The sequence below is a fragment of the Budorcas taxicolor genome, chromosome 7, assembly GCF_023091745.1.
Source record: "Budorcas taxicolor isolate Tak-1 chromosome 7, Takin1.1, whole genome shotgun sequence".
Taxonomy (NCBI): domain Eukaryota; kingdom Metazoa; phylum Chordata; class Mammalia; order Artiodactyla; family Bovidae; genus Budorcas; species Budorcas taxicolor.
The window spans coordinates 40,106,678-40,133,026 of record NC_068916.1 but is presented as its reverse complement, the minus strand read 5'-3'; the positions used below and the strand labels follow the sequence as shown (position 1 = coordinate 40,133,026).

General features: G+C 38.6%; 2 protein-coding genes across 2 annotated transcripts; both read left to right on the top strand.

Moving 5' to 3' along the window:
• The first annotated feature begins 3,717 nt into the window (after positions 1-3,717).
• On the top strand, positions 3,718-4,668 carry LOC128050862 (olfactory receptor 56-like). Its single transcript, XM_052643286.1, has one exon. The coding sequence runs from the start codon at positions 3,718-3,720 to the stop codon at positions 4,666-4,668; it is 951 nt and encodes a 316-aa protein (XP_052499246.1).
• Positions 4,669-20,982: 16,314 nt separating this feature from the next.
• LOC128050861 (olfactory receptor 56-like) lies at positions 20,983-26,025 on the top strand. The gene is made up of 2 exons (XM_052643285.1): positions 20,983-21,901; positions 26,018-26,025. The coding sequence occupies exons 1-2, from the start codon at positions 20,983-20,985 to the stop codon at positions 26,023-26,025; spliced, it is 927 nt and encodes a 308-aa protein (XP_052499245.1).
• Positions 26,026-26,349: the final 324 nt, after the last annotated feature.

The window sequence follows — 26,349 nt, the reverse complement described above, 5'->3', positions numbered from 1 at the left end:
ATGTTTACTGTATCTTTCCTTACCTCATTTAAGGTTGAATGCAAACTGTTTTGTTTCCCTGAAGAGTCTCTTTTTTCATCCATTTTGCTCTGCTGTTGATTTTCCTTTCCTTCTTTGATGTTGGAAACATTTTTCAGATGTTTGCTGACCCTCTGTTGTCTACCTGTATTAAAATGTGGGGTCAAAAGAAACACGTTGGGCCCCCTAAGCATGTAGGTGGTGGTGGTGGTTTAGTTGCTAAGTCATGTCTGATTCTTGCAACCCTGCGGACTATAGCCCACATGGTTCCTCTGTCTGTGGGATTTCCCAGGCAGGCGTACTGGAGTGAGTTGCCATTTTCTTCTCCAGAGGATCTTCCTGACACAGGGATCAAACCTGGATCTCCTGCTCGGCAGGTGGATTCTTTCCCAGTGGATTCTTTCCCAGGTGGAGATACCAGGCAAGCCCATGGGTATGTCATTTGTGGCTTCACTTTGAGCAAAATGACTGGCCTTTATTTATTTTTTTAATTTACAATGTCGATATCTTCAGATGTTTTCTGGATTGAGTAGAGGCTCATCTATTTTCCTGCTTAAAGGAAATAAATCTGAATCTTGGGAAACACACTCCCCCACCCCCACCCCCCCACCATTCTTGACATGTTGCCTTGTGCTCACAGCACCATCATCTCCATTGGGCCTCCACTGGGTTTGGAATTATTGGATTCAACTTCTCTGGAGAATTATTCTCCTACTTTCTGCCAGGATGAGGGATGTGTGGGGCCCATGTGTGTGGAGTTGGGAGGTGCCCTGACTTGTAGTCCTTTAGCCATCTTTGGTCTGCATGCTAGTTACAATCCATCCATTTATTTGAGGTTCTAAAAGCTTTGTTGTTCTTGCCTTTTCTCGTGTTCAGATTTTACTCATTATCCTCTTCCTAGTAAGATTTTTTTGAGGAAACAAAAGTTGAGTATGTTCAATCAGCCATTTAATTCCAGAAGTGGAGTTCTTGGGACTGTGGTATCATAGGTCTTGGGACTCTGAGTGCTGAGTATAATATTTAGTTAAGAACTATAGGGTTTCTTTTTTTTTGGCCATGCCACTGCTCAGCTTGTGGGATCTCAGTGGCTCAACAAGGGACTGAACCGGGGTATGGAGTAAAAGCTTAGAGTCCTAACCACTAGGCTGCCAGAGAACTCCCTGTAGGGCTATTCTTATGTATAGCCTCTCTTCTCTCTATGCCACCAGAACAGAACTCTTCTTGCAAATACAGCTCATCTGTGTGAGTCTGTTCAATCCCTTCTCCTTTGCTAGAATAAACCAGGTCCCAAGACTTTCTTTGTACCAGTTCTTTCCTTCTGCTTGCACAAACTATCAGTTTTGGTTTTGCCCCTCTCTTTGAAGAGTTACTTTGAGGTCTATGCTCGTAGGTGTTCTTTTCCACTTTTCTCTTCACCCTGCTCAGTTTCTACAGCTTCTGGTGACCCTTACAATTTTATTTAGTGAGTTCTTCTTTAAGCTAACTCCAACTTCAGCCAACATGGACAGTGTTTCTGCTCTTGATCTCCTTACTGCCTTTGAGTGACTTTCGAGAGAATTCTGGCTATACACTGTCATTTCAAAACTGCAAGTGTTGTGTTGAGAATTTAATCATGATTACATGGAAATGATAGATTAATTTTGGGGAGAATTTGCATCCTTACAATGTTGAGCTGCATAGCTTTCTTGAGGCCTTCTTTTCTGTTTTTAAGTTATCTTTTATAATTTTTAGAATCAGCATTCTTTCCTAGGTACTTCACAGTTTTTTAAAAATATATTTTTAAAATGTGTTTATTTATTATTTAGGGCTGCAGTGAGTCTTCATTGCTCTGTGTCGGTGTAGGCTTTCTCTATTTGTGATGAGCAGGGACTAGTCTTCACTGCTTATGGTGAGTGGGGGCTGTTCTTCAATTGTGTGGATGGACTTCCCATTTCAGGAGCTCCTCTTGTTTCAGTGCATAGGCTCTGGGCACTGGGGCTCAGTAGGAGGACCTGGGCTCGTAGTTGTGGCCCAGGCTCTAGGGCATGCAGGCTTCAGTAGTTGCCACACACAGCCTCAGTAGTTGAGGCTTGCAGGCTCTAGAGTGCTGGCTCAGAATTGTGGCACATGGACTTAGTTGCTCCGCAGCATGTGGAATCTTCCCAGACCAGGGATCAAACCCCTGTTTCCTGCATTTGGAGGTGGATTCTTATCCACTGTGCCATCCAGGAAGTCCCTACTTCATAGTTTTTGCTGCAATTGTAAATATTTTTTCCCCACTTTTTAATTGATTAGTGGTATTGTATGAGAAAGATACAGATTTTTCACTGTTGGTCTTATACATAGTGTAATGTTACTGATGTATGGCAAAACCAATACAATATTATAAAGTAATTAGCCTCCAATTAAAATAAATAAATTTAAATTAAAAAAAGAAAATACAATTAGGTTATATTTTTAAATAGAAAATGTGTAAAAAACAAAAGTTTGGAGGGAAATAACTCTTAACCCCACTATCTAGGTGGAACCACGTGGTTAATATCTTGGCATATTTCTCCCAGTCTTTTGAAATACAAAAATACTCATTGGTATGAACATTTTGTTCAGTATCTATTAAAATGTCATAAGTATCACACTGACAGCATATTATTTTATCATTTAATCATGCCATAATTTACTTAGGTTTTCCTTTGGTTTGGGCTTTTGGATAGTCTCTAGTTTTTCACTTACTATTTTTCTTAGAAAATATTTTAGGCTTTTATATTTGAAAAAAAAATAAATCTCCCACTCTCTCACTTTTCCCACTTGTGAAATAGGAATAATCATTATTCTTTCAAAGCAGTTATGAGGATTGAATGCTAGAATGTGACAGTGCCTAACATGGTATCTGGTACATGAGAAATGATCAAGTAACGTCAGCTGTCATCATTTCTGTACTACTAGGCATTGATTGGAGAAGGCAATGGCACCTCGCTCCAGTACTCTTGCCTGGAAAATCCCATGGACGGAGGAGCCTGGTGGGCTGTAGTCCATGGGGTCACGAAGAGTCGGACACGATTGAGCGACTTCACTTTCACTTTTCACTCTCATGCATTGGAGAAGGAAACGGCAACCCACTCCAGTGTTCTTGCCTGGAGAATCCCAGGGACAGAGGAGTCTGGTGGGCTGCTGTCTATGGGATCACACAGGGTCAGACACGACTGAAGCGACTTACCAGCAGCAGGCGTTGATTAAGTTGTTACTTTCAATCTTTACTACCACTTGACAAGACAGTTATTATCCCAATTTAAGATGAGAGAACAGGTTCAGAAAGGGTATTAAGTGACTAGGTCACAAAGTTGGTAAATGTCTTTTCTGCTTTGGTAGTTTTTCCCTGAAAAAGCAAATCCTTTACTGAGCTTCAGGAGAAGCAACTATGTGGGCTAGAGACAGATCCAGCCTATCAAAGGTAGAAGCAGTGTCCGTTTTAGTAAAAATGGCTTAACATTTGCTTTTCAGTTATGTGCAGAAAGACCTAGAAGCTAAAACAACAACAGCAGCCTGCATGTTTATTAGCATTCTTTCTCTTGAGAGAACATGTCTGTTACTCTTAGCCAGGCAACATATAAAGAGGGAAAAGTTTTGTGAAAAATGTTAATGACTTTAGTAATATGGCATTGAATATAAACCTCCTGCTTTCAGATCACAACCCTCTGTCTGGTGCATCCCTCTACAGCAACAATGGCCTTGATGAAAAATCAGACTCTCATCTCCCACTTCATCCTCCTGGGCCTCTTCAACCACACACCACTGCACCTCCTCCTCTTCTCCACCATCATGGTCATGTTTCTGGTGGCCCTCTCTGGCAACGGGCTCATGATCCTCCTCATCAACACTGACTCCCGTCTACACAGTCCCATGTACTTCTTCCTCGGCTGGCTGTCACTCATGGACCTCATGCTCATCTCCACCATTGTACCACGCATGGCCATCGACTACCTCTTGGGCCATGGCTCCATCTCCTTCACAGGCTGTGGGCTCCAGATCCTCTTCTTCCTCACCCTCCTGGGGGATGAGTGCTTCCTGCTGGCTTTCATGGCCTATGATCGCTATGTGGCCATCAGTAACCCACTGAGGTACTCAGTGGTCATGAGCCACCGTGTCTGCTGGCTCATGGTGGCAGGATCTTGGCTCTTTGGCCTGGTGGATGGGTTGTTTCAGGCCATCTATACCCTGAGCTTTCCCTACTGTGGCTCTCAGGAGATCGACCACTTCTTCTGTGACATCCCTGCAGTGCTTAAGCTGGCCTGTGCAGACACATCCATTTATGAGGCTTTGATCTATGTGTGCTGCATCCTCATGCTGCTCCTGCCCTTCTGTGTCATCTCTGTCTCCTACCTGCTGATCTTTGTAACTGTGCTCCGCATGCGTTCCGCTGAAGGTCAGAAAAAGGCCTTTGCTGCCTGTTCCTCCCACATGGCAGTCGTCTCTCTCTTCTACGGGGCTGCCATGGTTACCTACATGTGGCCCCAGACCTACCACTCGTCCAAGCAGGACAAGGTGGTCTCAGCCTTCTATACCATGATTACCCCTATGCTCAACCCACTCATCTACAGCCTGAGGAACAAGGAAGTGGCTGGTGCGCTCAAGAAACTCCTGGAGAGGTGTCCATGTGGTGGGGGACAGGAGTAGCATGGCACTGCTACTGCTTATGCAGCTCTGGGCCCTGGGAACCTGGCTTATTCAACTGTAGTTTGATTGAAAGAGGTATCAACATGCCCCACTGAAAATAAAAGTCATTCTCTGACCAGAAGTAACCAGATTAGCACATTAATTCAATAAATCCTGTCCATGCTGAGTATAGGCAATGTAAGAGCTTTGGGGATTACAAAGACTAGAAGACACAGATCCTTCACCCCTCAGGTGCTGGGAGAGTGGGCAGGTGACCACTCTCAGCTGTGTTCCTCTCAAGGAATTGTCCACGCCGAGGAGAGGCACCTTGCTGAAGGCCATGGTTCTCCTTGGAGAGCTGTCTGAATCTCATGACCAGTAATATAGGATATAAATGCCTGACTGCCTTGTCTCAGTTTGACTCTGAAGGGGCAATCGAGCTCCAGAGCTCCCCAAATTCAGTCTCCCCATAGGATCATCTGAGGAACTGCAGATGACTTCTTCTTGCATCCAACTTTTCTTCCTTAACCCTCTTCTTTCACCAGAATTTTTAATTCTGAGAGCATTCTCTAATAAACTTTTTGCTTGCAAAGCATATCGCACTCTACTTCTGCGAAACTGAACTATGACTCAGGAATAATGGTGATTTAAAGCTGAGAGGGCAAAATATCATCATGTACATGCACTCACGGCATGTGGGCGTTAGGAGGGCCTCCTTTTATGGTTGATGTGAAGAGAAGTAAGAAATTAAATCATGGAAAGACCTTAGGTTAAATGCAAGAATTACAAACTCAAATGACCACAGGTTCAGAAAGGAGGTGTTAATCAGAGAGAACCAGAGTGGAAACAGGCTAAATGGAACACTCACTCCTAGACAAAAGCCAGTTGGCAGCTCTTCTGCCCATGCTGTGGGTAAGTTTTGAGTTGGAAAGGAGAGTAAGTGAAAGTTGGTGTAAGCGGGAGGAGCAACCATGGATGAGCATCACAGCTGGGTCATGGAAACATAGAGGACAGCACTCCGCACACTGAGCAGGAAACAAGATAGTAGAGAAAGGTGTTAAAGAAAAGACAGGTGTGCACAGCAGCATGCTAGACAGGAAAAGAAGGACTTTTACAACTCAGCCTCTCTACAATGCCTGCTAGGATAACTCAAGATCTCCAGGTGAGCAGATAATTAGCTCTACTATAGAGCCCACACAACGAGGGCAACATCTGTGAAGACTCACTTTAGAACATGCTTAAGGATATGGCATCAGAAGCCTGGAAAGAGCTCTTCACCAACTTTGGAATACAGAAGGGAGATTGGCACACATTTTTTACAGAGACACGCTGAGAGAGACAAGTGTGTGCATGCATGCGTGCTCAGTCATGTCTGACTCTTTGTGACCCCATGGACTGTAGCTCACCAGGATCCTCTGTCCATGGGATTGCCCAGGTGAGAGTACTGGAGTGGGTTGCAATTTCCTTCTCCAGAGAGATATAAGAATAATAATAAAATTAAAAAATATAAATCTCCCCTTGAAAATTAGCCCCAAAGCAAACAAGAATCAGGAACATAAGCCCAATAAACACTAATTCATTCAAGATGAAATTCATACTGCTGCTGCTGCTGCGTCACTTCAGTCGTGTCCGACTCTGTGCGACCCCATAGACGGCAGCCTACCAGGCTCCCCCGTCCCTGGGATTCTCCTGGCAAGAACACTGGAGTGGGTTGCCATTTCCTTCTCCAATGCATGAAGGCGAAAAGTGAAAGTGAAGTTGCTCAGTAGTGTCCGACTCTCCGCGACCATGGAGTCAGCAACCCCCTGGACTGCAGCCTACCAGGCTCCTGAATCCATGCGATTTTCCAGGCAAGAGTACTGGAGTGGGTTGGCTTCTCTGGAAATTCATACTATAGAAGATTAATGAAGAATTTAAAATAGTATCTTTAAAAATTCAATTACAATTGATTTATAATATTATGTTTCAGGTGAACAACATAGCAATTCAATATTTTCTTAGACTATATTCCTTTTAAAGTTATTATACAACATTGACTGTTATGATGTGCTGTACCTCACACTGAACAACAATAACAATATTTGCTCCTATATTAGGTTTTACATTTTAATGAATGCTATATACTCTGTTCATGCTGATCCCTTTATCATTTTATTATGCCCTTTGTCTTTTATTCTAGACTTTTTTAAAATTTAATTTTTAATTGGAGGAAATTTGCTTTACAATGTTGTGTGGATTTCTGCAGTACAACAACGAGAATCAGCCATAATTGTACATATATCCCATCCCTCTTTACCCTCCTTCCACTCTCCCTATACCAGCCCTGTAGGTAATCACAGAGCACCAGTCAGGGCTCCCTGGATTATACAGCAATTTCCCACCAACTATTTTACATTTGATAGTGTATATACGTCAATGGTACTTTCCCTAGTCAACCCATTCTCTTCTTCCCCAACTGTATTCACAAGTTTGTTCTCCACATTTACATCTCTGTTCCTTCCCTGCAAATTGTAAATTTGCATGTAAATTCCATATGCATGCCTTAATATATTTGTCTTTCTCTTTCTGATTTACTTCACCCTGTATAACAGGCTCTAGGTTCATCCACTTCATTACCACCAATTTAAATTTGTTCTTTTAAATGGTAGAAAATATTTCACTATGTACATGTACCATAGCTTCTTAATCCATTCATCTGTCAGTGGACATCTAGGTTGCTTCCAAGTTCTGGCTAATGTAAATAGCACTGCAATGAACATTGGAGTACATATATCTTTTAAAATTGTGGTTTTCTTGGGCTATATGCCCAGTAGTGGGATTGTTGGGTCATAGAGAAGATTTATTCCTAATTTTTATAGGAATCTCCATGCTGTTTTTCATAATGGCTGGACCAGTTTATATACCCACCAAGAGTGCAAGAAGGTTCCCTTTTCTCCACATCCTCTCCAGCATTTATTGTTTGTAGATTTTTTGACGATGGCCATTCTGACCATTGTGAGATTAATACCAGTCACTGTTTTAACAGTTTTGATTTTCATTTCTCTAATAATAAATGATGTTGAACATCTTTTCATGTGTTTATTGGCCATCTGTATGTCTCCTTTGAAGAAATGTCTGTATAGGTCTTCTGTGCATTTTTTGATTGGGCTGTTTGTTTTTCTGCTATTGAGCTATATGAGCCGCTTGTATATTTTGGAGAGTACTCATTTGTCAGTGGCTACATTTGCAATTACTTTCTCCAATTCTGAGAATATTTTAATTGTGCTTAATGCTTCCTTTGGTGTGAAAAAGCTTTTAAGTTTAATTAGGTCCCATTTGTTTATTTTATTTTTATTTCCATTACTCTAGGAAGTGGGTCAAAGAGGATCCTGGTGTGATATATGCTAAAGAGTGTACTACCTATGTTTTCTTCTAAAAGCTTTATAGATTCTGGTTTTACATTTAAGTCTTTAATACATTTTGAGTTTATTTTTGTGTATGGTGTTATAAAGTGTTCTGATCTCATTCTTTTACATGTAGCTGTCCTGTTTTCCCAGCACCACTTATTGAAGAGGTTGTCTTTTCTCCATTGCATATTCTTGCCTCCTTTATCAAAGATAAGGTGCCCATAGATATGTGGGTTTATCTATGGGCTTTCTGTCTTGGTCCATTGGTCTATATTTCTGTTTTTGTGCCAATATCATACTGTCTTGATGACTGTAGCTTTGCAGCATATTCTGAACTCAGGAAGGTTGATTCCTTCAGCTTCATTTTACTTTCTCAAGATTGCTTTGGCTATTAGAGGTCATTTATGTTTCCATACAAATTGTGAAATTTTTTGTTCTAGTTCTGTGTAAAATACTATTGGTAGTTTGATAGGGATTGCATTGAATTTGTATATTTCTTTGGGTAGTATAATTATTTTCATAATATTGATTCTTCCAGTTTAAGAACCTGGTGCATTTCTCCATCTGTTTGTGTCATCTTTGATTTCTTTCATCAGTGTCTTATTATTTTCTGCATACAGTTCTTTTGTCTTTTGAAGTAGGTTTATTCTTAGGCATTTTATTCATTTGTTGCAATGGTGAATGAGGTTGTTTCCTTAGTTTCTCTATTTTTCATTGTTAATATATAGGAATGCAAGGAATTTCTGAGTATTAATTTTATATCGTGTGACTTTATTCATTTTTTAGCACTAGTAATTTTCTGGTGGCATGTTTAGAGTTTTCTATGTATAGCATTATGTTTCTGCAAACTGTGAACATTTTACTTGATCTATCTGGATTCCTTTTATATCTTTTTCTTCTCTGATTGCCATGGCTAGGAATTCCAAAACTATGTTGAACAAAGTGCAAGAATAGGCACTCTTGTCTTGTTCCTGATCTTAGAGGAAATGCTTTCAGTTTTTCACCATTGAGAGTGATGTTTGCTGTGGGTTTGTTATGAAAATGAAAGTGTTAATTGCTCAGTCATGTCCAACTGTTTGTGACCCCTGGACTGTAGCCTGCCAAGCTCCTCTGTCCATGGAATTCTCCAGGCAAGAATACTGGAGTGGGTTGCCATTTCCTCCTCCAGGGAATCTTCCCAACCCAGGGATCAAACCTGTGTCTTCTGCCTTGTAGGCAGATTCTTTAACATCTGAGCCATCAGGGAAGCCTGTATATGGCCTTTATTATGTTGAGGTAGGTTCCTTCTATGCGTACTTTCTAGAGAGTTTTTTTTTTTAATTATAGAAGGGTGTTGATTTTCATAGGAAACTTTCTTTACATCTATTGAGATTATCATATGATTTTTACTTTCAATTTGTTAATATGGTGTACCACATTGATTGATTTGCATATACTGAAGTATGCTTGCATCCCTAGGATAAATTCCACTTGATCATGGTGTATAATCCTTTTAATGTGTTTTTGGATTCTGTTTGCTAGACTTTTGTTGAGAATTTTTGCATCTATGTTCATCAGTGATATTGGCTGGTAATTTTCTTTTTCTGTGATATCTTTGTCTGGTTTTGGTATCAGGGTAATGGTTGCCTGTGGGTATTTTCCTTTCTCTGCAGTATTCTGGGACAGTTTTAGCAGGATAGGTGTTAGCTCTTCTCTAAAAGTTTGGTAGAATTCACTTGTGAACTCATCTGGACCTGGACATTTGTTTGTTGGAAGGTTTTTTTTCTTTAATCACAATCTGGATTTCAGTACTTGTGATAGGTCTGTTCATATTTTCTAGTCCTTTCTGGTTCAGTCTTGGTAGGTTATACTTCTCTAGGAATTGGTCCATTTCTTCAAGGTGGCTCAGATAGTAAAGAATCTGCTTGTGATGCAGGAGATCTGGGTTCAATTCCTGAGTCAGGAAGATTCCCTGGAGAAGGGAATAGGTACCCACTCTAGCATTCTTGCCTAGAGAATTCCATGGACAGAGGATCCTGGCAGTCTACAGTCCATGGAGTCACAAAGAGGTGGACATGACTGAGCAACTAACACTTTCACTTTCAAGGCTTGGTTTGTGATCCATGATGTGATCTATCCTAGAGAATGTTCCATGTGCACTTGAGAACAAAGTGAAATCTATTGTTTTTGGATGAAACACCATATAGATATCAATTAGGTCCATCTGTTCCAATGTATCATTTAAAGCTTGTGTTTCCTTTTTAATTTTCTATCTGGATGATCTGTCCATTGGTGTGAAGGGGGTGTTAAAGTCCCTTGTAATTATTGTGTTCCTGTTGATTTTTCTTTTTATATTTATAGCATTTGCCTTATGTATTGATGTGCTCCAATGCCGAATTCATACATGATTGTTATGACTTCTTAGATTGATCCCTTGATTGTTATGTAGTGTCCTTTCTTGCCTCTTATATTGGTCTTTATTTTAGTCTATTTTATCGGATATGAATATTGCTACTCCCACTTTCTTTTTATTTCCATTTGCACAGAATGCCTTTTTTCAGCCCCTCACAGAACTTCTTGATGAGGGTGAATGAGGAGAGTGAAAAAGCTGGCTTAAAACTCAGTATTAAAAAACTAAGATCATGGCATCTGGCCCCATCACTTCATGGCAAATAGAAGGGGAAACAGTGGAAGCAGATTTCCTCTTCTGGGCTCTAAAATCTCTTCGGATGGTGACTGCAGCTATGCAATTAGAAGACTGTTGCTTCCTGGCAGGAAAGCTATGACAAACCTAGACAGTATGTTAAAAAGCAAAGGCATCACTTTGCCAACAAAGGTCCGTATAGTTAAGGCTATGATCTTTCCAGTAGTCATGTATGGTTGTGAGAGCTGGGCCATAAAGAAGGAAGGGCATCTAAGAATTGATGCTTTGAAGTCTGGGGTCTTCTGCCAGCTTTCATAAGGTGTTTCATAGGAGTTGTTCCACATACAGATGTATTTTTGATGTATTTGAGGGGAGAAATGAAATTTCCTTGTCTTACTCCACCATCTTGAAAGTCCTCCATATTATAGTTTTTTTTAAGTGTACTGTGTCTGATCTGTATAATGCTACCCCAACTGTCTTTTCCATTCCATTTGCATATAATATCTTCTTTCCATCCTCTCACTTTCAGTATTTTTGTGTCTTTAGTTCTGAAGCAAATCTCTTGTAGGCAGCATATAGATGGGTCTCATTTTTTTTTATTTCATCAGTTATCCTGTATTTTCTGATTGGAGTTTTTAGTTTGCTTACACTTAAAGGGATTACTGATAGACATGTACTTGTTTCCATTCTGTCACTTGTTTTCTGATTGTAATTTGTAGTTTTTCTCTATTATTTCTTTTAGTCTCTTCCCAAGTGGTTTGATAATTAATTTAGATTTTTTTGCAAGTTCATTTCTCTCTGGTTTTTGTGTATTTATTGTAGTTTTTTGATTTGTAGTTACTATGGAATTTATATATTTTGTGTTTTAACTGTTTGTTTCATGTCGACAGTCATTTAAGTCAAACACAACCCTAAAAGTTCTCCATTTTTTTACTCCATTTTACATCTTCATTACTATCCCTTAACTGCTTATTGTATGTTAGTTGATTTTATAATTTTTGTCTTTTAACCTTTATACCATCTTATTTAAATGGTTGATCTCCTGTGTTTACTACATTTTTGCTGTTACCTGTGGGACTTTCTTGTCCTGTAACCTTATTTCTTGTGTAACCTTTTCCTTTCACTTAGAGAAGACAATTTAACACTTCTTGTGAGATAAGTTTAGTATTGATGAACTCATTTTTGCTTTCCTGAGTTCTTTATCTCTATTATTAAAAAATAATCTTTAAAAATTTTGAAAGTATGATAGCACATTGACAAGAGTCTTGCAAAATACAGAAAAAAGTAACATTTAGTTCTACTATATATTACAATTTTTTTAAAGTAAATAAACTAAGATTCAGTTGTAGTTTCAATATCAAACTCTCAAAAATTAATAGAATGGACACACAGACAAATAAAACAATATAGTAGATCTGAAAATCACTATGAACCAATGAATGTAATTAAGACTCATAAAACTTTCATACAATAGCAGGATACAAATTCTATTCAATTTCTCATAGACCATAAAACAGGAGATGCTGGAACATATCAAGGGACATGAAACAAGGTGCAAAAACTTCATGATCTAAAGATATTGAAATCATACAGAGTCTGTTCCCAGTGTGGAATCATATTAGAAATCAGTATCTAAAGATATTTGAAAGTAACCCACATATTTTCAAGTGTGATATGATGTTTACCAAGAGAGATCTTTGACTTAGCCATTAAAGCTAAAAGACTGAAAAAACACAGAGGGTGATTGAAGAGAAGAAAGCATTTAAAAGGGAAATTAATATCAAAATGAGAAATTAATATCAAGGATACTTTTTAAAAACCTCTGTATTTGGAATGTAAATAATAATCTTACTAGGGAGAATATCTGGGTTGCACGTTTTTCACCTTTCAGCACCTTGAATGTATCTTACCCCTCATTTCTGGTCAGTAAAGTTTCTGTAGAGGAATCAAGTGAATGCCATATATTCCCTTATATATGAGTATTTGTATTTCTCTTGCTGGTTTTAGGACTGTCTCTTTAAACCTAACTTTTGCCAGTTTTAATTATGATATATTTTGGTGTGGGTCTGTTTGGGGTCATCTTCTTTGGGACCCAGTGTTTTTTGTTTTTTTTTTTTTTTTTTTCCCTGTATCACCTAGTTTGCTATGGATTCATTCTAGTGTATTTGTCATTTCAGTTATTATATTATTCATTTCTGTCTGATTATTTCTTGTATTCTGGAATTATTTGATAAATTACTGTTCTTAGCACTTCCCTGGTGGCCCAGACAATAAAGAATCTGCCTGTGATGCAAGAGACCTGAGTTCTTTCCTTGGGTCAGGAAGATCCCCTGGATAAGGAAATTTTAGTCAACATTCATGTTTCTAATGCTTTGAATTCTTTTTTATTTCTTTTTAAAATTAATTTTAATTACTTTATAAAATTATCTTGTACTTCCAATTTCTATCGCCTTTCTCATTTGGTATCCATAATTTTCTTTTCCATATCTGTGAGCTTTTTTTTCTTTTTTGTATTAACAAATAATTTTATTTATAATATTTTTCAAATTCTACTTATAAGTGATGTCATATAGTCTCTCTTTTTCTTTTTTCATCTGTGTGCCTTACTTCCTTAAGCATGATATTCCCTGGGCTAAGCATATTGTTACAAATGGTAGAATTTCATTCAACCCAATTAATCTCCCTTTTCCTTCAAGTCTCCTCTTAGGGGCACAGCTCTTAACCTTATCTCTTCTGTTTCCTTCCTACCCAATTCCTTGGATCTTTCTTACAGTCTCAGTTGTGCAAGAGACTTTCTGCCAGTGTTTAGTTAGATTTCAATGAGAATTGTTCCATATGTAGATGTATTTTTGATGTTTTCATCTTCTCCTACTTCACCATGTTGATCTGCTATATAATAGTTTTTAAAACTATACCTTTTCTGAAATTACTATCATCACTTTAGCTTTTTCTTTGTATATTTGCATGGAGCATTCTTTTTCCATAACAAATTGAAAACTATTCATTTCTTTGAATCTATGTGACCTCATAGATAACATGTAGTTGGATCATGTTTTAAAATTTTATTGTGTTAATCTTTGCTTTAAAATTGGGGAGTTTAATTCATAGAAATCTAAAGCAATTACTGGTATAGACAGTGAGTTCAAAACTTACTTTGCCATTTTGATATTTATTTTTCATATGTATTATACTTTTTAAATTTTTCCACTACTGCTTTTTTCCCCCCTTAGGTATAATTGACTCTCTTCGTTTGTTACTGTTTTGATTCATTTCCTATTTCCTTTTGTGAATATTTTAAATAAATTCCTCATTATTTGCCTTAAGGATAACAATACTTAAATTTATAAAAATCTTGTTTGACTTAATACAACTATGATTTATTACATACAAAAACCCTGTTTCTGTATAGCTCCATCTGCTTTTGTGGTCACAAATATTGCATCTTTATACATTGTGTGACAATTAGCACAAGTTTATAATTACTGTTTACCTTTTAAATAATATGGGAAATAAAAGTTACAAACCAAAAATACAATAATACTGATTTGTATATATTTACCTTTGCTACTTTTATCAGAGTTTGTTGTTTCTCATATGACTTCAAGTTCCTGTCTAGTGGCCCTTTATTTCAGCCTGAATAATGCCTGCTAGTATTTCTTGTAGAGAAGGTATAATAACAGTGTATTCCCTTGGGTTTTGCTTGTCTAGAAATATTTTCTCTCTCCTTCACTTTGAAGGATAGTTTCGCCAGGTATATATTCTTTGTTGGCAGTTTTCTCCTTCAGTGGTCTAAATGATCAGTTCTCACCCTTCTTGTCTGAAGTGTCTGATGAGAAAACTGCTGTGAATCCTATTGAGCCCATGTGTGTGATAAGTTTTTTCTCTGATGCTGCTTTCAGAATTCTCTTTCTTTGGCTACCAACTATTACTTTATAATGTGTCTCTGTAATGATATCTTTTGTGTTCATGCTTACTGAGTTTATTAAACTTCTAAATGTGTTGACTATGTCTTTTATAAAACTTGAACAATTTTCAACAATTACATCTTTAAATATTCTTAATATATCTTTGTCTCCTTTTTTCCCCTTGAATTTCCAAATGTCTGTGAAGCCATGCTGATGTTATCCACAGGTCTCCAAGGCTCTTTTCATTGCTCTTAATTCTTTCTTTTTCCTTTCTGCTTCTTAGTCCTGACAATTTGATCTGACCTATTATTAAGTTTTCTATTTTTATTTTTGCCTTCTTATAGAAGCAATTGACTCCAACAATGAGTGTTTCACTTCAGTTATTGCACTTTTCAGCTCTAGAATTTCTGTTTGTTTACATTTTATAATATATATACATTTATTGATATTCTCTTTTTATTCATGCATCGCTTTCTTAGTGTCTGTATCTCACTGTACATTAGTTTTTTGAGAATATTTAAGAGAGTTGGCTTAAAGTTTTTGTCCAGTAGTTCTAAAGTCTTTGCTTTCTCAAGGACAGTTTTTATTTATTTCTTCTGTGGATGAATTATAATTTTTTACTTTCTTCATGCTTTGTTATTTTTTCATTGAAAACTGGATAATTTTCAGTATTATGATGTGGTAATATTAAATGTCCTCCCCTTCTTTGCATTTGTTCTGTTGCTTGCTATAGACGTTGGATATTTGTTTAATGAGCTTTATATTATATTTGTAAAGTCTGTGTTTCTGTCACAGTTTTGTGGCTTTAGAGAGAATGGAGGTAAGTTACACTAGTAACTACAATTCTTACAACCTTATAACAGGGAGATTACTTAAGGTTGTCTATCAATTTAATTCACACAACAAATGTTTTGTGATGAAAAATTATTGTTCCCATTTTACAAATGAGTAAGTAGGTTCAGGTAGGTTCCTAGCTCAAAATGATGCCTAAAAATATTGATACTCAGCTCTATATAACTTCAATGTCAAGCGTTTGTGCTATGCTATCTTTATTTCTGTAAATTTCTTAGTATGACAGAAACCCAACTGGGTCAGAGCTGATGGAAAAGTGAGAAAGAGGTGGTCAGTCTAGGGAGGTGATGCATTTTTCATAGCAGAGTATTTGTTGAATTTTTGACTTGAAAAATTTCAGTGGAATTGAGCTCTGAGGTTAGAAAGGTCAGTGTGATATTGGATGGGAACATCTTATAGCTTAACAGGAAGAGGCAGAAGGAACCAGAGGGACAAAAGTCTGGAAAACTCTGGAAGATTCCTTGTTGGCCTCACCTACATCCAATATTTAGTGACTACTTACAATGTAGGTCATATCCCAGAACAGAAGTCAGTATTTCCCATTCCATTTTGGAATGGAAGGAGAGTCAGTTCTTCCCAGATTGATCCATAGAATATCTCCCCAGTTTTCCTCTCAATGTTTTTTTGAAAGAGTGTTTACTGGTGAACTGAGATGAGCAGAAAACTTTGCAAGAGGCTTCCTTTCCCAAAAGGTTTAACTGCGACAGACTGGGGAAAGAGATGTTGCAGAGGAGGGTTCTCTAAGGACTTGTAAGAACAGAAGTAGCTTTCTTTAGTCACAGTAGAAGGGAAAACAATGAGTCTCAGTGAGAAGTGACAAAGAATAAAACCTCTCAGCTGGATGCTAAACCTGGCCAACAAGAGTTTCTCCACAGGTGATCAACTCTGCTGACTTCAAGATAGAAGCCCCTTCCCTCCTTGTCTCACCCTCTTCCATGGTCTTTGCTTTTGGATGAGGGTTGTATGGTCTCTCTGTGCTCTAAGTTTTCTTTCCAAATGGGTTTTTCTTGATCACTAAAGATTCTAATGTGTTTTTAGCATGAAACACTCTTTTCCAGGATTTTGGGGTTCCTTCTTTCTGAACTTTTTCTTCCCATTTCAACCAGTCTTAATGCATTTCTTCAAAATCTTTCCACAGCCAAGGTAGGAGACAATGGATAGTTCCTGCTGATGGATGGGAGGCCCTCCAGACATCTTGATCAGCTGATATTTTCACAAGTTAGGAGGAAATTCTAGAGGCGTTCTGACTAAACAAGCCTTTCTTTTCCCTGGAAATTTCTCTTCTTGATGTTTAATAATTCCCTTCGGCTTCTGTTTCAAGAAGATGAAGAGGTGTAGTTTTCTCTGCAGTTAGAGAGACCCATGGTAGATCCAGCTGAGTGCTCTGATCAGTCCTTCTTGGGTTGTGGAATCTATTTACTCAGGGCATAGAGCTCCCAATGGAATCTACCCCATGACTTCTCCAGGCCTTCCTGATTACATGGTTTTGAGTAAGGCTCTTCCTCTCTGTGTCTTATACTTTACGTCTCTGCTATGAAATGCTTAAAATGATTTTTCATCTGACAACTATCCCTGACATTCTCCTGATTACTATTTATCTTAAATTATAAAACTCTTGTGTGGTTAGATTTTGTTTTCTGAAATGATTTTTCTCCTAATTCTTTACTCCATGGGTAGAACTAGAGAAAACCCGAGAGTTGCTTGATCTAGTATTTCATTTTAAAGCTCAGGACTGAGACCTAAGAGAAGGGAAATTTCATTCCTATGGTCTCATGACCAGTTTTACAATGGTATACATGATTTGTCTATTCAAGTTTAATTAAGTGCAACATGGCTAGACCATCTGAAACTGGCCCCTTCAAGGTACTGGGAGAGTGTCTCTGATACCTGTTTGCTAGAATTTTAAAGATTATGATAAAGTCCTCTCATACTTATCTACCATTTGTGCTTATGTTTGAAACTCGTGGAAACAAGTTTTTGCTTGTCTTTCCCTAAAACCACATAATTTTTTTTTTCTATTGGATGATCTCTCCTATTCCTCTTCTACTTGAAGAAGCCAGAACTCTGCTCTTATTTGGAGAAATTTTTTGGTGTGTTTGCTCCTTTCTCTTTCTACACTGTAGCTTCCTTCTCTTTGAGAAAGTTCTACCATAGGTTTGACTTCTCCTCATTCTGCTTCCAGACTCTCTGAGAAAATTCTTAGGTGCATCCCTACAGGAGTCATTTATGCACAACCTTGGGCTCTGCAAGCCTCATCTGAGGGATGCAGGATTGCCTTTCTACACTAAAATATCTCCTGATTTGCCTGGGTGAGACTATATCTGCAATAGCTATCTGGTAAGCCTTTGTTGAAAAAAATTTTCTTTACAGTTGGTACCAAGGGATTACATTACATTGGAGTGGGGCCATGTTTATCAGTAAAGATTAGTTTTCCCAAGGCATTTATTGAAAGTCAATTGATGCATCTGTTGAGCCTGATTAAACAGTGGCCAAGTTTCCTATTAAGATGTAAATTCAAACTCTAAGGCAATGCACTTAAAAATATTTTCCTTCCTTACATTTCTCTTGCTACCATCTTGTCCAGAGCATAATAAGTAATAGAAATTGTAGACATCATTATGTTCCTGCCCATGTGTATTGGGTACCTACTATGTGCCAGACACAAGAGTAGAGGATTTATATACATAATTCATTTTATTCTCACTGCCAGAATGGATGATAAAACTGAGGATCACAATGATTAGGTAACCTGCCCAACCTAACACAGCCGGTGGCCATCTCTTGCTTGAACCGTCACAGCTTCTTACTAGTAGTTTCTCCCCTTATCATGTCTCCTTGTCTCTCTGTCATTCAGTGAATAGGCTTAGCCCTACCCTTCTGCTCAACAAGAGTACCCACCATTTGTTGATCATTTTCTGTGTGAATAAGTCAAGTGTCTGGTGCTTTTGAACACATGAACTCAGTCTTCCTAACCACCCTGGGAGGTGACTATTCTTGTCCTCATTTTGCAGATGAGATGAAAGAGTCAGTGAGCACTTAACTGAAAACTAATAATTGATGGTGTTACTTTCAGAGATTTCTTTCAGAGATTTTGACATTTACATAAATAAATGTATGCAGAAACATATTCATTTCTTTTTACACATATATGAGTAAAATATAATACTAAGCAATACTCTCTGAAATGTATGAAATATAATATAGTATAATTGTAATATGTTTATTCAAACATATATATCACATAATTAATATAAAATAAGTAATATAATTCCTTATATGTTCAATTTTACTGTATACACTCTTCTGTAATGTCCCTTTTACATTGAACAATATAGTTTGGGGACAACTCTATATAAACATACAAAAAGCAACCTCATTTGCATATTATTTCAGTTTATTCAATTTTTGTCTTGGTAGGTACTTACTTAGTTCTTTTTACCTGTGACTGCTGTCTTTCTCTCACTCCAGTACTCCTGCCTGGAAAATCCCATGGGCAGAGGAGCCTGGTAGGCTGCAGTCCATGTGTTTCGAAGAGTTGGATATGACTGAGCGACTTCACTTTCACTTTTCACTTTCATGCATTGGAGAAGGAAATGGCACCCCACTCCAGTGTTCTCTCCTGGAGAATCCCAGGGATAGGGGAGCCTGGTGGGCTGCCGTCTATGGGGTCGCATAGAGTTGGACTCAACTGAAATGACTTAGCAGCAGCAGCAGCTGTCTTTTTAGTGGCTTTTTTCAGGAAGCAGGTAGTAGGTGTGTTCATTTTGCCATTTTAATCCAGAGGTTGAGTTGTTAGTATATCGTGGATTGCTAGACTAGGTTTTGAGGATACTATTTAGTTTTCCTTGAGCTACTGGGATGGAGAACTATATGGCTATTCCTAATGTATATCCTGTCTTTTCCCCCATCACCAATACAGAACTGTTCATGCAAATACAACTCATCTGCACGAGTCTTTGCTCAAGTCCTTCTCCTCTGCTCCTTGGGATAAACTACTATCTTTAGAATTCTTGTACCACTTTCCAGGTTCTGCTAGCTGAAACTGGTAGTTTCCTATCTTTGGAGAAGTTACTTTGTGGTTTATTCTCACAGGTGTTTTTTTTCCCACTTTTTCCCCTTTCCTTGCTCAGTTTTTTACTGCTTTTGCTGTCCCTTCGAATTTTATTTTGTGGGTTCTACTTTCAGCTAGCCTAACTTTATCCAACATATACTGTGTTCCTGCACTTGATCTCATTACTGATTTTGAGTGACTTTTGAGAGAATTCTACCTCTAAATGGTCATATCCAAAATGCAAGAGTCCTTTTGGGAATTAATTAGGATCTGAAAGAAATTATAGATTATTTTGTGGAGAATTTACATCCTTCCACTCTTGAGCTTATGGCTCAAAAAATATGCATAGCTTTTTTCAGGCCTTCTTTACTGTCTTTCAATTATGCTTTATAATTTTTAGCATTAGGGTTCTTTCCTAGGCACTTCACAGTTTTTATTGCAATTGTATAAGTTGTTTATTTAATGGTATGTATGAGGAAGATTCAGATTTTTGTATGTTGATCTTATACATAGTATAATGTTAATTTAAAATTATGTTTCCGTATTCCTAATAGAAGATGTGTAAAATACACCATTGGAGAGAGATAACCCTCAACCCTACTACCTAAATGGAACCATGTGCTTAAATATATTGGCATTATTCTCACAATTTTTTGAAATACTTAAAAAGACTAGTTGCTATATTTCTTGGCTCATATCTATTAAAATGTCATAAGCATTCCACTGGCAACATATTTTATTATTTGATTATTTTATAATTTACTTTGTGTTGGGTTTTTAGGTTGCCTCCAGTTTTTCATTTACTAGCTTCTCAAGAAATACTTTATGCTTCCATATCTGAAAAAATAATCTCCCTCTGTCTCAGTTTCCCCAATTATTAACAGTGATAATAATCAGTCTTTCCAGGCAGTCATGAGGATGTGACAGAATGGTCATGGTGGTTGCCTGGCACATGAGAAATGCTTGAGTAATGTGAGCTATCATTATTTCTGTCCGACTAGGAATAGCTTATGCTTTCACCTTCAGTGTTTAATATCACTTTATAAGATAGCTGTTATCTCAAATATGAGAAAACGGGTTCAGAAAGGTTATGTAAATGCTCAGTTCACAGAGATGGTAAATGCCTTTGCTGCTTAAGTATGGTTACCTGAAAAAAAAAAAAAAATCTTTGAATAAGGCTGGCCTAGAGCTTGGTAGGAGAAGCAGCTCTATAGACTGGAGACAGACTCGTTCTAATAGAGGCAAAATCAGTGTCCACTTTACCAATAATAGCTTGATATGTGTTCCTCAACGAGATGCAGCAAGTCCTAGATTTAAAGCAGCATCAGCAGCAACAGCCTGCATCTTTGTTACAGACTATTTCTCTTAAGAGGACATGCCTTTTGTTCTAAACCAAATTACAGTTAAAGAGGGCAACATATTGGAAAAAGTTGTAATGACTTCAGTAACGTTGCACTAAACATAAACCACTTGATTCCAGATCCGAACCATCTGCTGGTGCATACTTCTGCAGGAACAATGGCCTTGGTGAAAAATCAGACTCTCATCTCCCACTTCATCCTCCTGGGCCTCTTCAACCACACACCACTGCACCTCCTCCTCTTCTCCACCATCATGGTCATGTTTCTGGTGGCCCTCTCTGGCAACGGGCTCATGATCCTCCTCATCAACACTGACTCCCGTCTACACAGTCCCATGTACTTCTTCCTCAGCTGGCTGTCACTCATGGACCTCATGCTCATCTCCACCATTGTACCACGCATGGCCATCGACTACCTCTTGGGCCATGGCTCCATCTCCTTCACAGGCTGTGGGCTCCAGATCCTGTTCTTTGTCACCCTCTTGGGGGATGAGTGCTTCCTGCTGGCTTTCATGGCCTATGATCGCTATGTGGCCATCAGCAACCCACTGAGGTACTCAATGGTCATGAGCCGCCGTGTCTGCTGGCTCATGGTGGCATTGTGTTGGCTCTCTGGTCTGGTGGATGGGTTAATTCAGGCCATCTATACCCTGAGCTTTCCCTACTGTGGCTCTCAGGAGATCGACCACTTCTTCTGTGACATCCCTGCAGTGCTTAAGCTGGCCTGTGCTGACACTTCTCTCTATCAGACGATGATCTATGTGTGCTGTGTCGTTATGCTACTCCTGCCCTTCTCTGTCATCTCCATCTCTTACCTGTTGATCCTGATAACCGTGCTCCGCATGCGTTCTGCTGAAGGTCAGAAAAAGGCCTTTGCTACCTGTTCCTCCCACATGGCAGTCGTCTCTCTCTTCTACGGGGCTGCCATGATTGCTTACATGCGGCCCCAGACCTACCACTCCTCCAAGCAGGACAAGGTGGTCTCAGCCTTCTATACCATGATTACCCCTATGCTCAACCCACTCATCTACAGCCTGAGAAACAAGGAAGTGGCTGGTGCTCTCAAGAAACTCCTGGGGAGGGGTCCATGTGGTGGGGGACAGGAATAACTTGGCATTGCTACTGCATATATAGCTCTGGGCCCTGGGAACCTGGCTTACTCAAATGTAGTTTGATTGAAGGAGGTACGAATATGTCCTACTGAAAATTAAAGTTAGTTTCTGACCAGAAATAACCAGATTAGCACATCAATTCAATCTATCCTATTCATGCTGAGTATGGGCAATGTGGGAGGAAGTCCGAGCCTCTGTGGTTACATAGTACACAAGACACAGACCCGTAATCCCTCAGCTGCTGGGAGACTGCGCATGAGACCACTCTTAGCTGTGTCCCTTCAAGAATTACATAAGGCTGAGGAGAGCTGCCCAAGTTCATGGTTCTCCTTGGTGTGCTGCCTGAATCTCATGACTTATCAATGTGGATGGGATACACATATCTGGCTGCTGAGCGCTGAAGAATTGATGCTTTTGAACTGTGGTGCTAGAGAAGACTCGAGAGTCCCTTGGACAACAAGGAGATCAAATCAGTCAATCCTAAAGGAAATCAGCCCTGAATCTTCACTGGAAAGATTGATGCTGGAGCTGAAGTTCCAATGCTTTGGCCACCTGATGCGAATAGCTGATTCACTGGAAAAGGCTCTGATGCTGGCAAAGATTGAGGGCAGGAGGAGAAGGAGGCAACAGAGGATGAGATGGTTGGATGTCATCACTGACTCAATGGACATGAATTTGAGCAAACTTTGGGAGAGAGTGGACAGAGAAGCCTGGTGTGCTATAGTCCATGGAGTCACAAAGAATCAGACATACTGACTGAGCAGCAACAATGTTTCCGGATATTTGTTTATTTCTTCTAGGTTGTCCAATTTGTTGGCATACAATTGTTCATAGTGTTCTCATGGTATTTTTAAATTTCTAAAGTGTAAGTTTTTATTTCTCCTTTTTTGTTTCTTATTGTGTTTGAGTCCTCTCTCTCTTCTTTTAGGGAACATGGCCAGAGGTTTGTTGATATTGTTTATCCTTTCAAAATACTATATCTTGGTTTTATTGATTTTTCTAGTTTTAAAATCTCTATTTATTTCCTCTATGATCTTCATTATGTCTTTCCTTCTGTTGAGTTTAGGCTTTGTTTGTTCTTTTTCTAATTCTTCTAGGTGGTAATTTAGGTTATTCATTTGAGATGTTTCTTATTTTTTCAGGAAGGCCTGTATTGCTAGGAATTTCCTACTTAGAACTATTTTTGCTGCATCTAATAGATTTTGTAGATTTGTGCTTTCATTGTCATTTGCCTCAAGATATTTTAAATTTTCCTCTTTGATTTCATCATTTACCCATTGATATTTTTAGTAGCATTTTGCTTAGTCTCCATGAGTTGTATTATTTCATTTAGAATATCTATTGCCTTATTGATCTTCTGTCTGGAAGATCTGGGCATTGATGTCAGTGGGCTGTTAAAATCTCCTGCTATTATTGTGTTCCTGTCAGTTTCTCACTTTATGCCTGCTAGTGCTTGTTTTATGTATTTAGGTGCTCCTTTATTAGGTGTATATATGTTAATATATAATATCCTCTTTTTGTATTGAGCTTTTTTTAAAATATATGGTGTCCTTGTTTATCATTCTTTATGGCCTTTGTTTTAAAGTCTATTTTGTCTGATGAGTATTGCTAACCCCACTTTCTTGTCATTTCTGTTTGCATGAAATATCTTTTTTCATCCTCTTACTTTCAATCCAAATGTGTCCTTCACCTAAAGTGGGTCTCTTATTGTAAAAGCATTTTGTAAGCTTTTGTTTCATTGTCCAATTTGCCACCCTATGTCTTTTGATTGGAGGATTTAGTTCATTGACATTTAAGGTAATTATGGATAGATATGTATTTATTGCCATTTTAAATCTTGTTTTCCAGTTGATTTTGTATTTCTCCTTTTTTTCTTTTGTGGTTTTATGTCTTTCCTTTGTTTTATGCTTGAGTTCTCTTTGGTTTTTGTGATCCTATCATATGTTTTGGACTTGTGGTTTTCCTGGTTTTCAAGTATGTTAACTCACTACTATATCTACTTGCTTTATGCAGGTAGTCTGTACAAACTCAAACACATTCTAAAACATAATCTATGCTTTCTTACTCTCATTTTCCACATTTAAAAATTTTTATGTACTGTTTTACATATTGATGGTTATCCTTTTGCTGTTCATTATAGTTACAATTACTTTCCAGTTTTTATTTTTAAAAAATCTATGTACTGGCTTATTTAAATGATTTGCTTTCTTAATGTGATTTTTTTCTTTCCTATAGATTCTTGCTAGTTTTTTATTTAGAGAAGATTTTTCAATATTTCTTTTAGGATAGGTTTATATTGCTCTATTCTTTTAATTTTTGCTTGCCTGGGAAATTCTTTCTCTCCTGTTCTAAATGTAATCTTGCTGGGTAGAGTATCCTAGGTTGTAGGTATTTCCCTTTCAGAACTTTGAGTATATTTTGCCACTCCTTTCTGGCCTGCAAGACTTCTGTAAAGAAATCAGCTTAGTTTTGGAGGGGTTCCCTTGTAACTAACTCTTTTTTTTCTCTTGCTACCATCAGAATCCTCTCTTGAACTTTTGCCATTTCAATTAGAATGTTTTGATGTGGGTCTGTTTGGATTCACCTTGTTTGAGATCTTTCATTTTTCTTGTACATGAGTATCTGATTCATTCTTTAGGTTTGGGAAGTTTTCAACCATAATTTCTTTAAATGCAGTTTCAATCCTCTTCTCTTTCTGGGATACCTGTTATGTGTAGATTGGCTTGCTTTATGTTATCCCACAGATCTCTTAGGTTGCTTTCTTTGTCTTTTTTTTTTTTTAATTTGTCTCTCTCTTTACTGTTCTGGTTGGGTGATTTTCATTAATCAATCTTCCAGATGACTTAATTTTCCTTCTGTGTTATGTAATTTACTATTTATTGCCTTTAGCATGGCTTTCATCCAGAAAACTAGTTTTCTAATTTTTTTTTGGAGGGGGCCACACACTTTCACAGCATGTGGGATCTTAGTTTCCTGGCCAGAGATTGAACCTGCACCCTCTACGTTGGAAGCACAGAGTCTTAACCACCAAACCACTAGGAAAACACCAGTTTTCTAATTTTGATTGGCTCCTTTTTTAAAATTTATAGTTTCTTGTTCTTCGTTATTGATAGCCTTTCTTAATGTCTTTAGTATTTTTATTACCTCCTTTTTGAGCTCAGGGTCTAGTAGACTGGAGAGGTCTGTTTCAGTTTTTGTTCTTTCAAGGTAATTCTCTTGTTCTTTTAATCGGGAATGGTTCCTCTGCTTCTTTATTTTACTTGTATTTCTCTGACTCTTTGAATTTAGGAGAAACAGCTATCTACTCTGGCCTTAAAGGATTGTTTTTATGTGGGATCAACCCTGTGTAGCCTGTATTAGTCTAAAATTTTTGGTGTGAGGGCTGTTTTTTAGTATGGATGCTTATCTGTCTTTCCTCAGTGTGTGCAGGCCTTCATCCTCTTGATGCCACGCATGCATCCTCAGTCGTTTCAGTCATGTTGGATTCTTTGTGATCACATGGACTGTAGCCCGCCAGGCTCCTCGGTCCAAGGGATTCTCCAGGCAACTATAGAGGAGAGGGTTGCCATTGCCTTCTCCAGGAGCATCCTTTTGATAGGGTTGTGACACACGTGGAGATTGGCGCCTACACTGGATGTTGAGTGGGGTTTCCTCTTTGCTCTGTGGTTATCACAGTGGGGTTGGATCTACTCCCTAGTTGTTGGAGTAGAAGCTCCTTGATTCAGTTCTAAGCTGCAGTGTAAGGTAGGTGGGACTTGAGCACTTTAACTGAGAGAAGAGCCATGGATTATTGCTCTGCAGGAGCTATCCACCAGATAGTTCACCCTACGGCATTGCCTGTCACTTTTTGTGTGTGCTCACAAGCATACTGTTGTTGCCACTGTCCTTAGCCCCATCTCAACCATGGGAATGCTGACAAGCAGCCCGGGTGTCCCTTAGGTGCTGTGTCTACAAAGTCACAGGTGATCTGCCAAAGTTAGGCACCAGGACAATATTCTTGCATATGTACCTGCCGTAGGAGCTATGGAATCAGCCCAGATGCCTGCCCCACCTCTACATGCATGCACATACAAAACTCCCCACTGCTAATGTCAGATCGGCTCCAGCCACAGGAGCTCCTGCTTGGAGGTCCTGCAAGTGCCTAGCTTGCAAAGCTGCTGGCAGCATAAATCCATCAACGTTGCATGGCTGCCAGAACATGGCTTAGATTTAAGCCCTGCCTCTGAAGGAAGGAAATCTGCAGGTGCATTCCCAGAGCTTGTAGAGGCAGAGCCATGCTTGCTGTGAGCACACTGGGAATGAGGCTGATATGATGGGACTCTGCGCCTCTGTTCATGTACATGTTAACAATGAGGCTTCTATGGGAGATCAGAGCACATCCCCAGTTGTGGCCAGGACCACACTGTTGAGCTG

What these genes read in the sequence shown, in the direction of transcription:
- LOC128050862 (XM_052643286.1), top strand. Translation starts at nt 3,718, where the DNA reads ATGGCCTTGATGAAAAATCAGACTCTCATCTCCCACTTCATCCTCCTG.
- LOC128050861 (XM_052643285.1), top strand. Translation starts at nt 20,983, where the DNA reads ATGGCCTTGGTGAAAAATCAGACTCTCATCTCCCACTTCATCCTCCTG.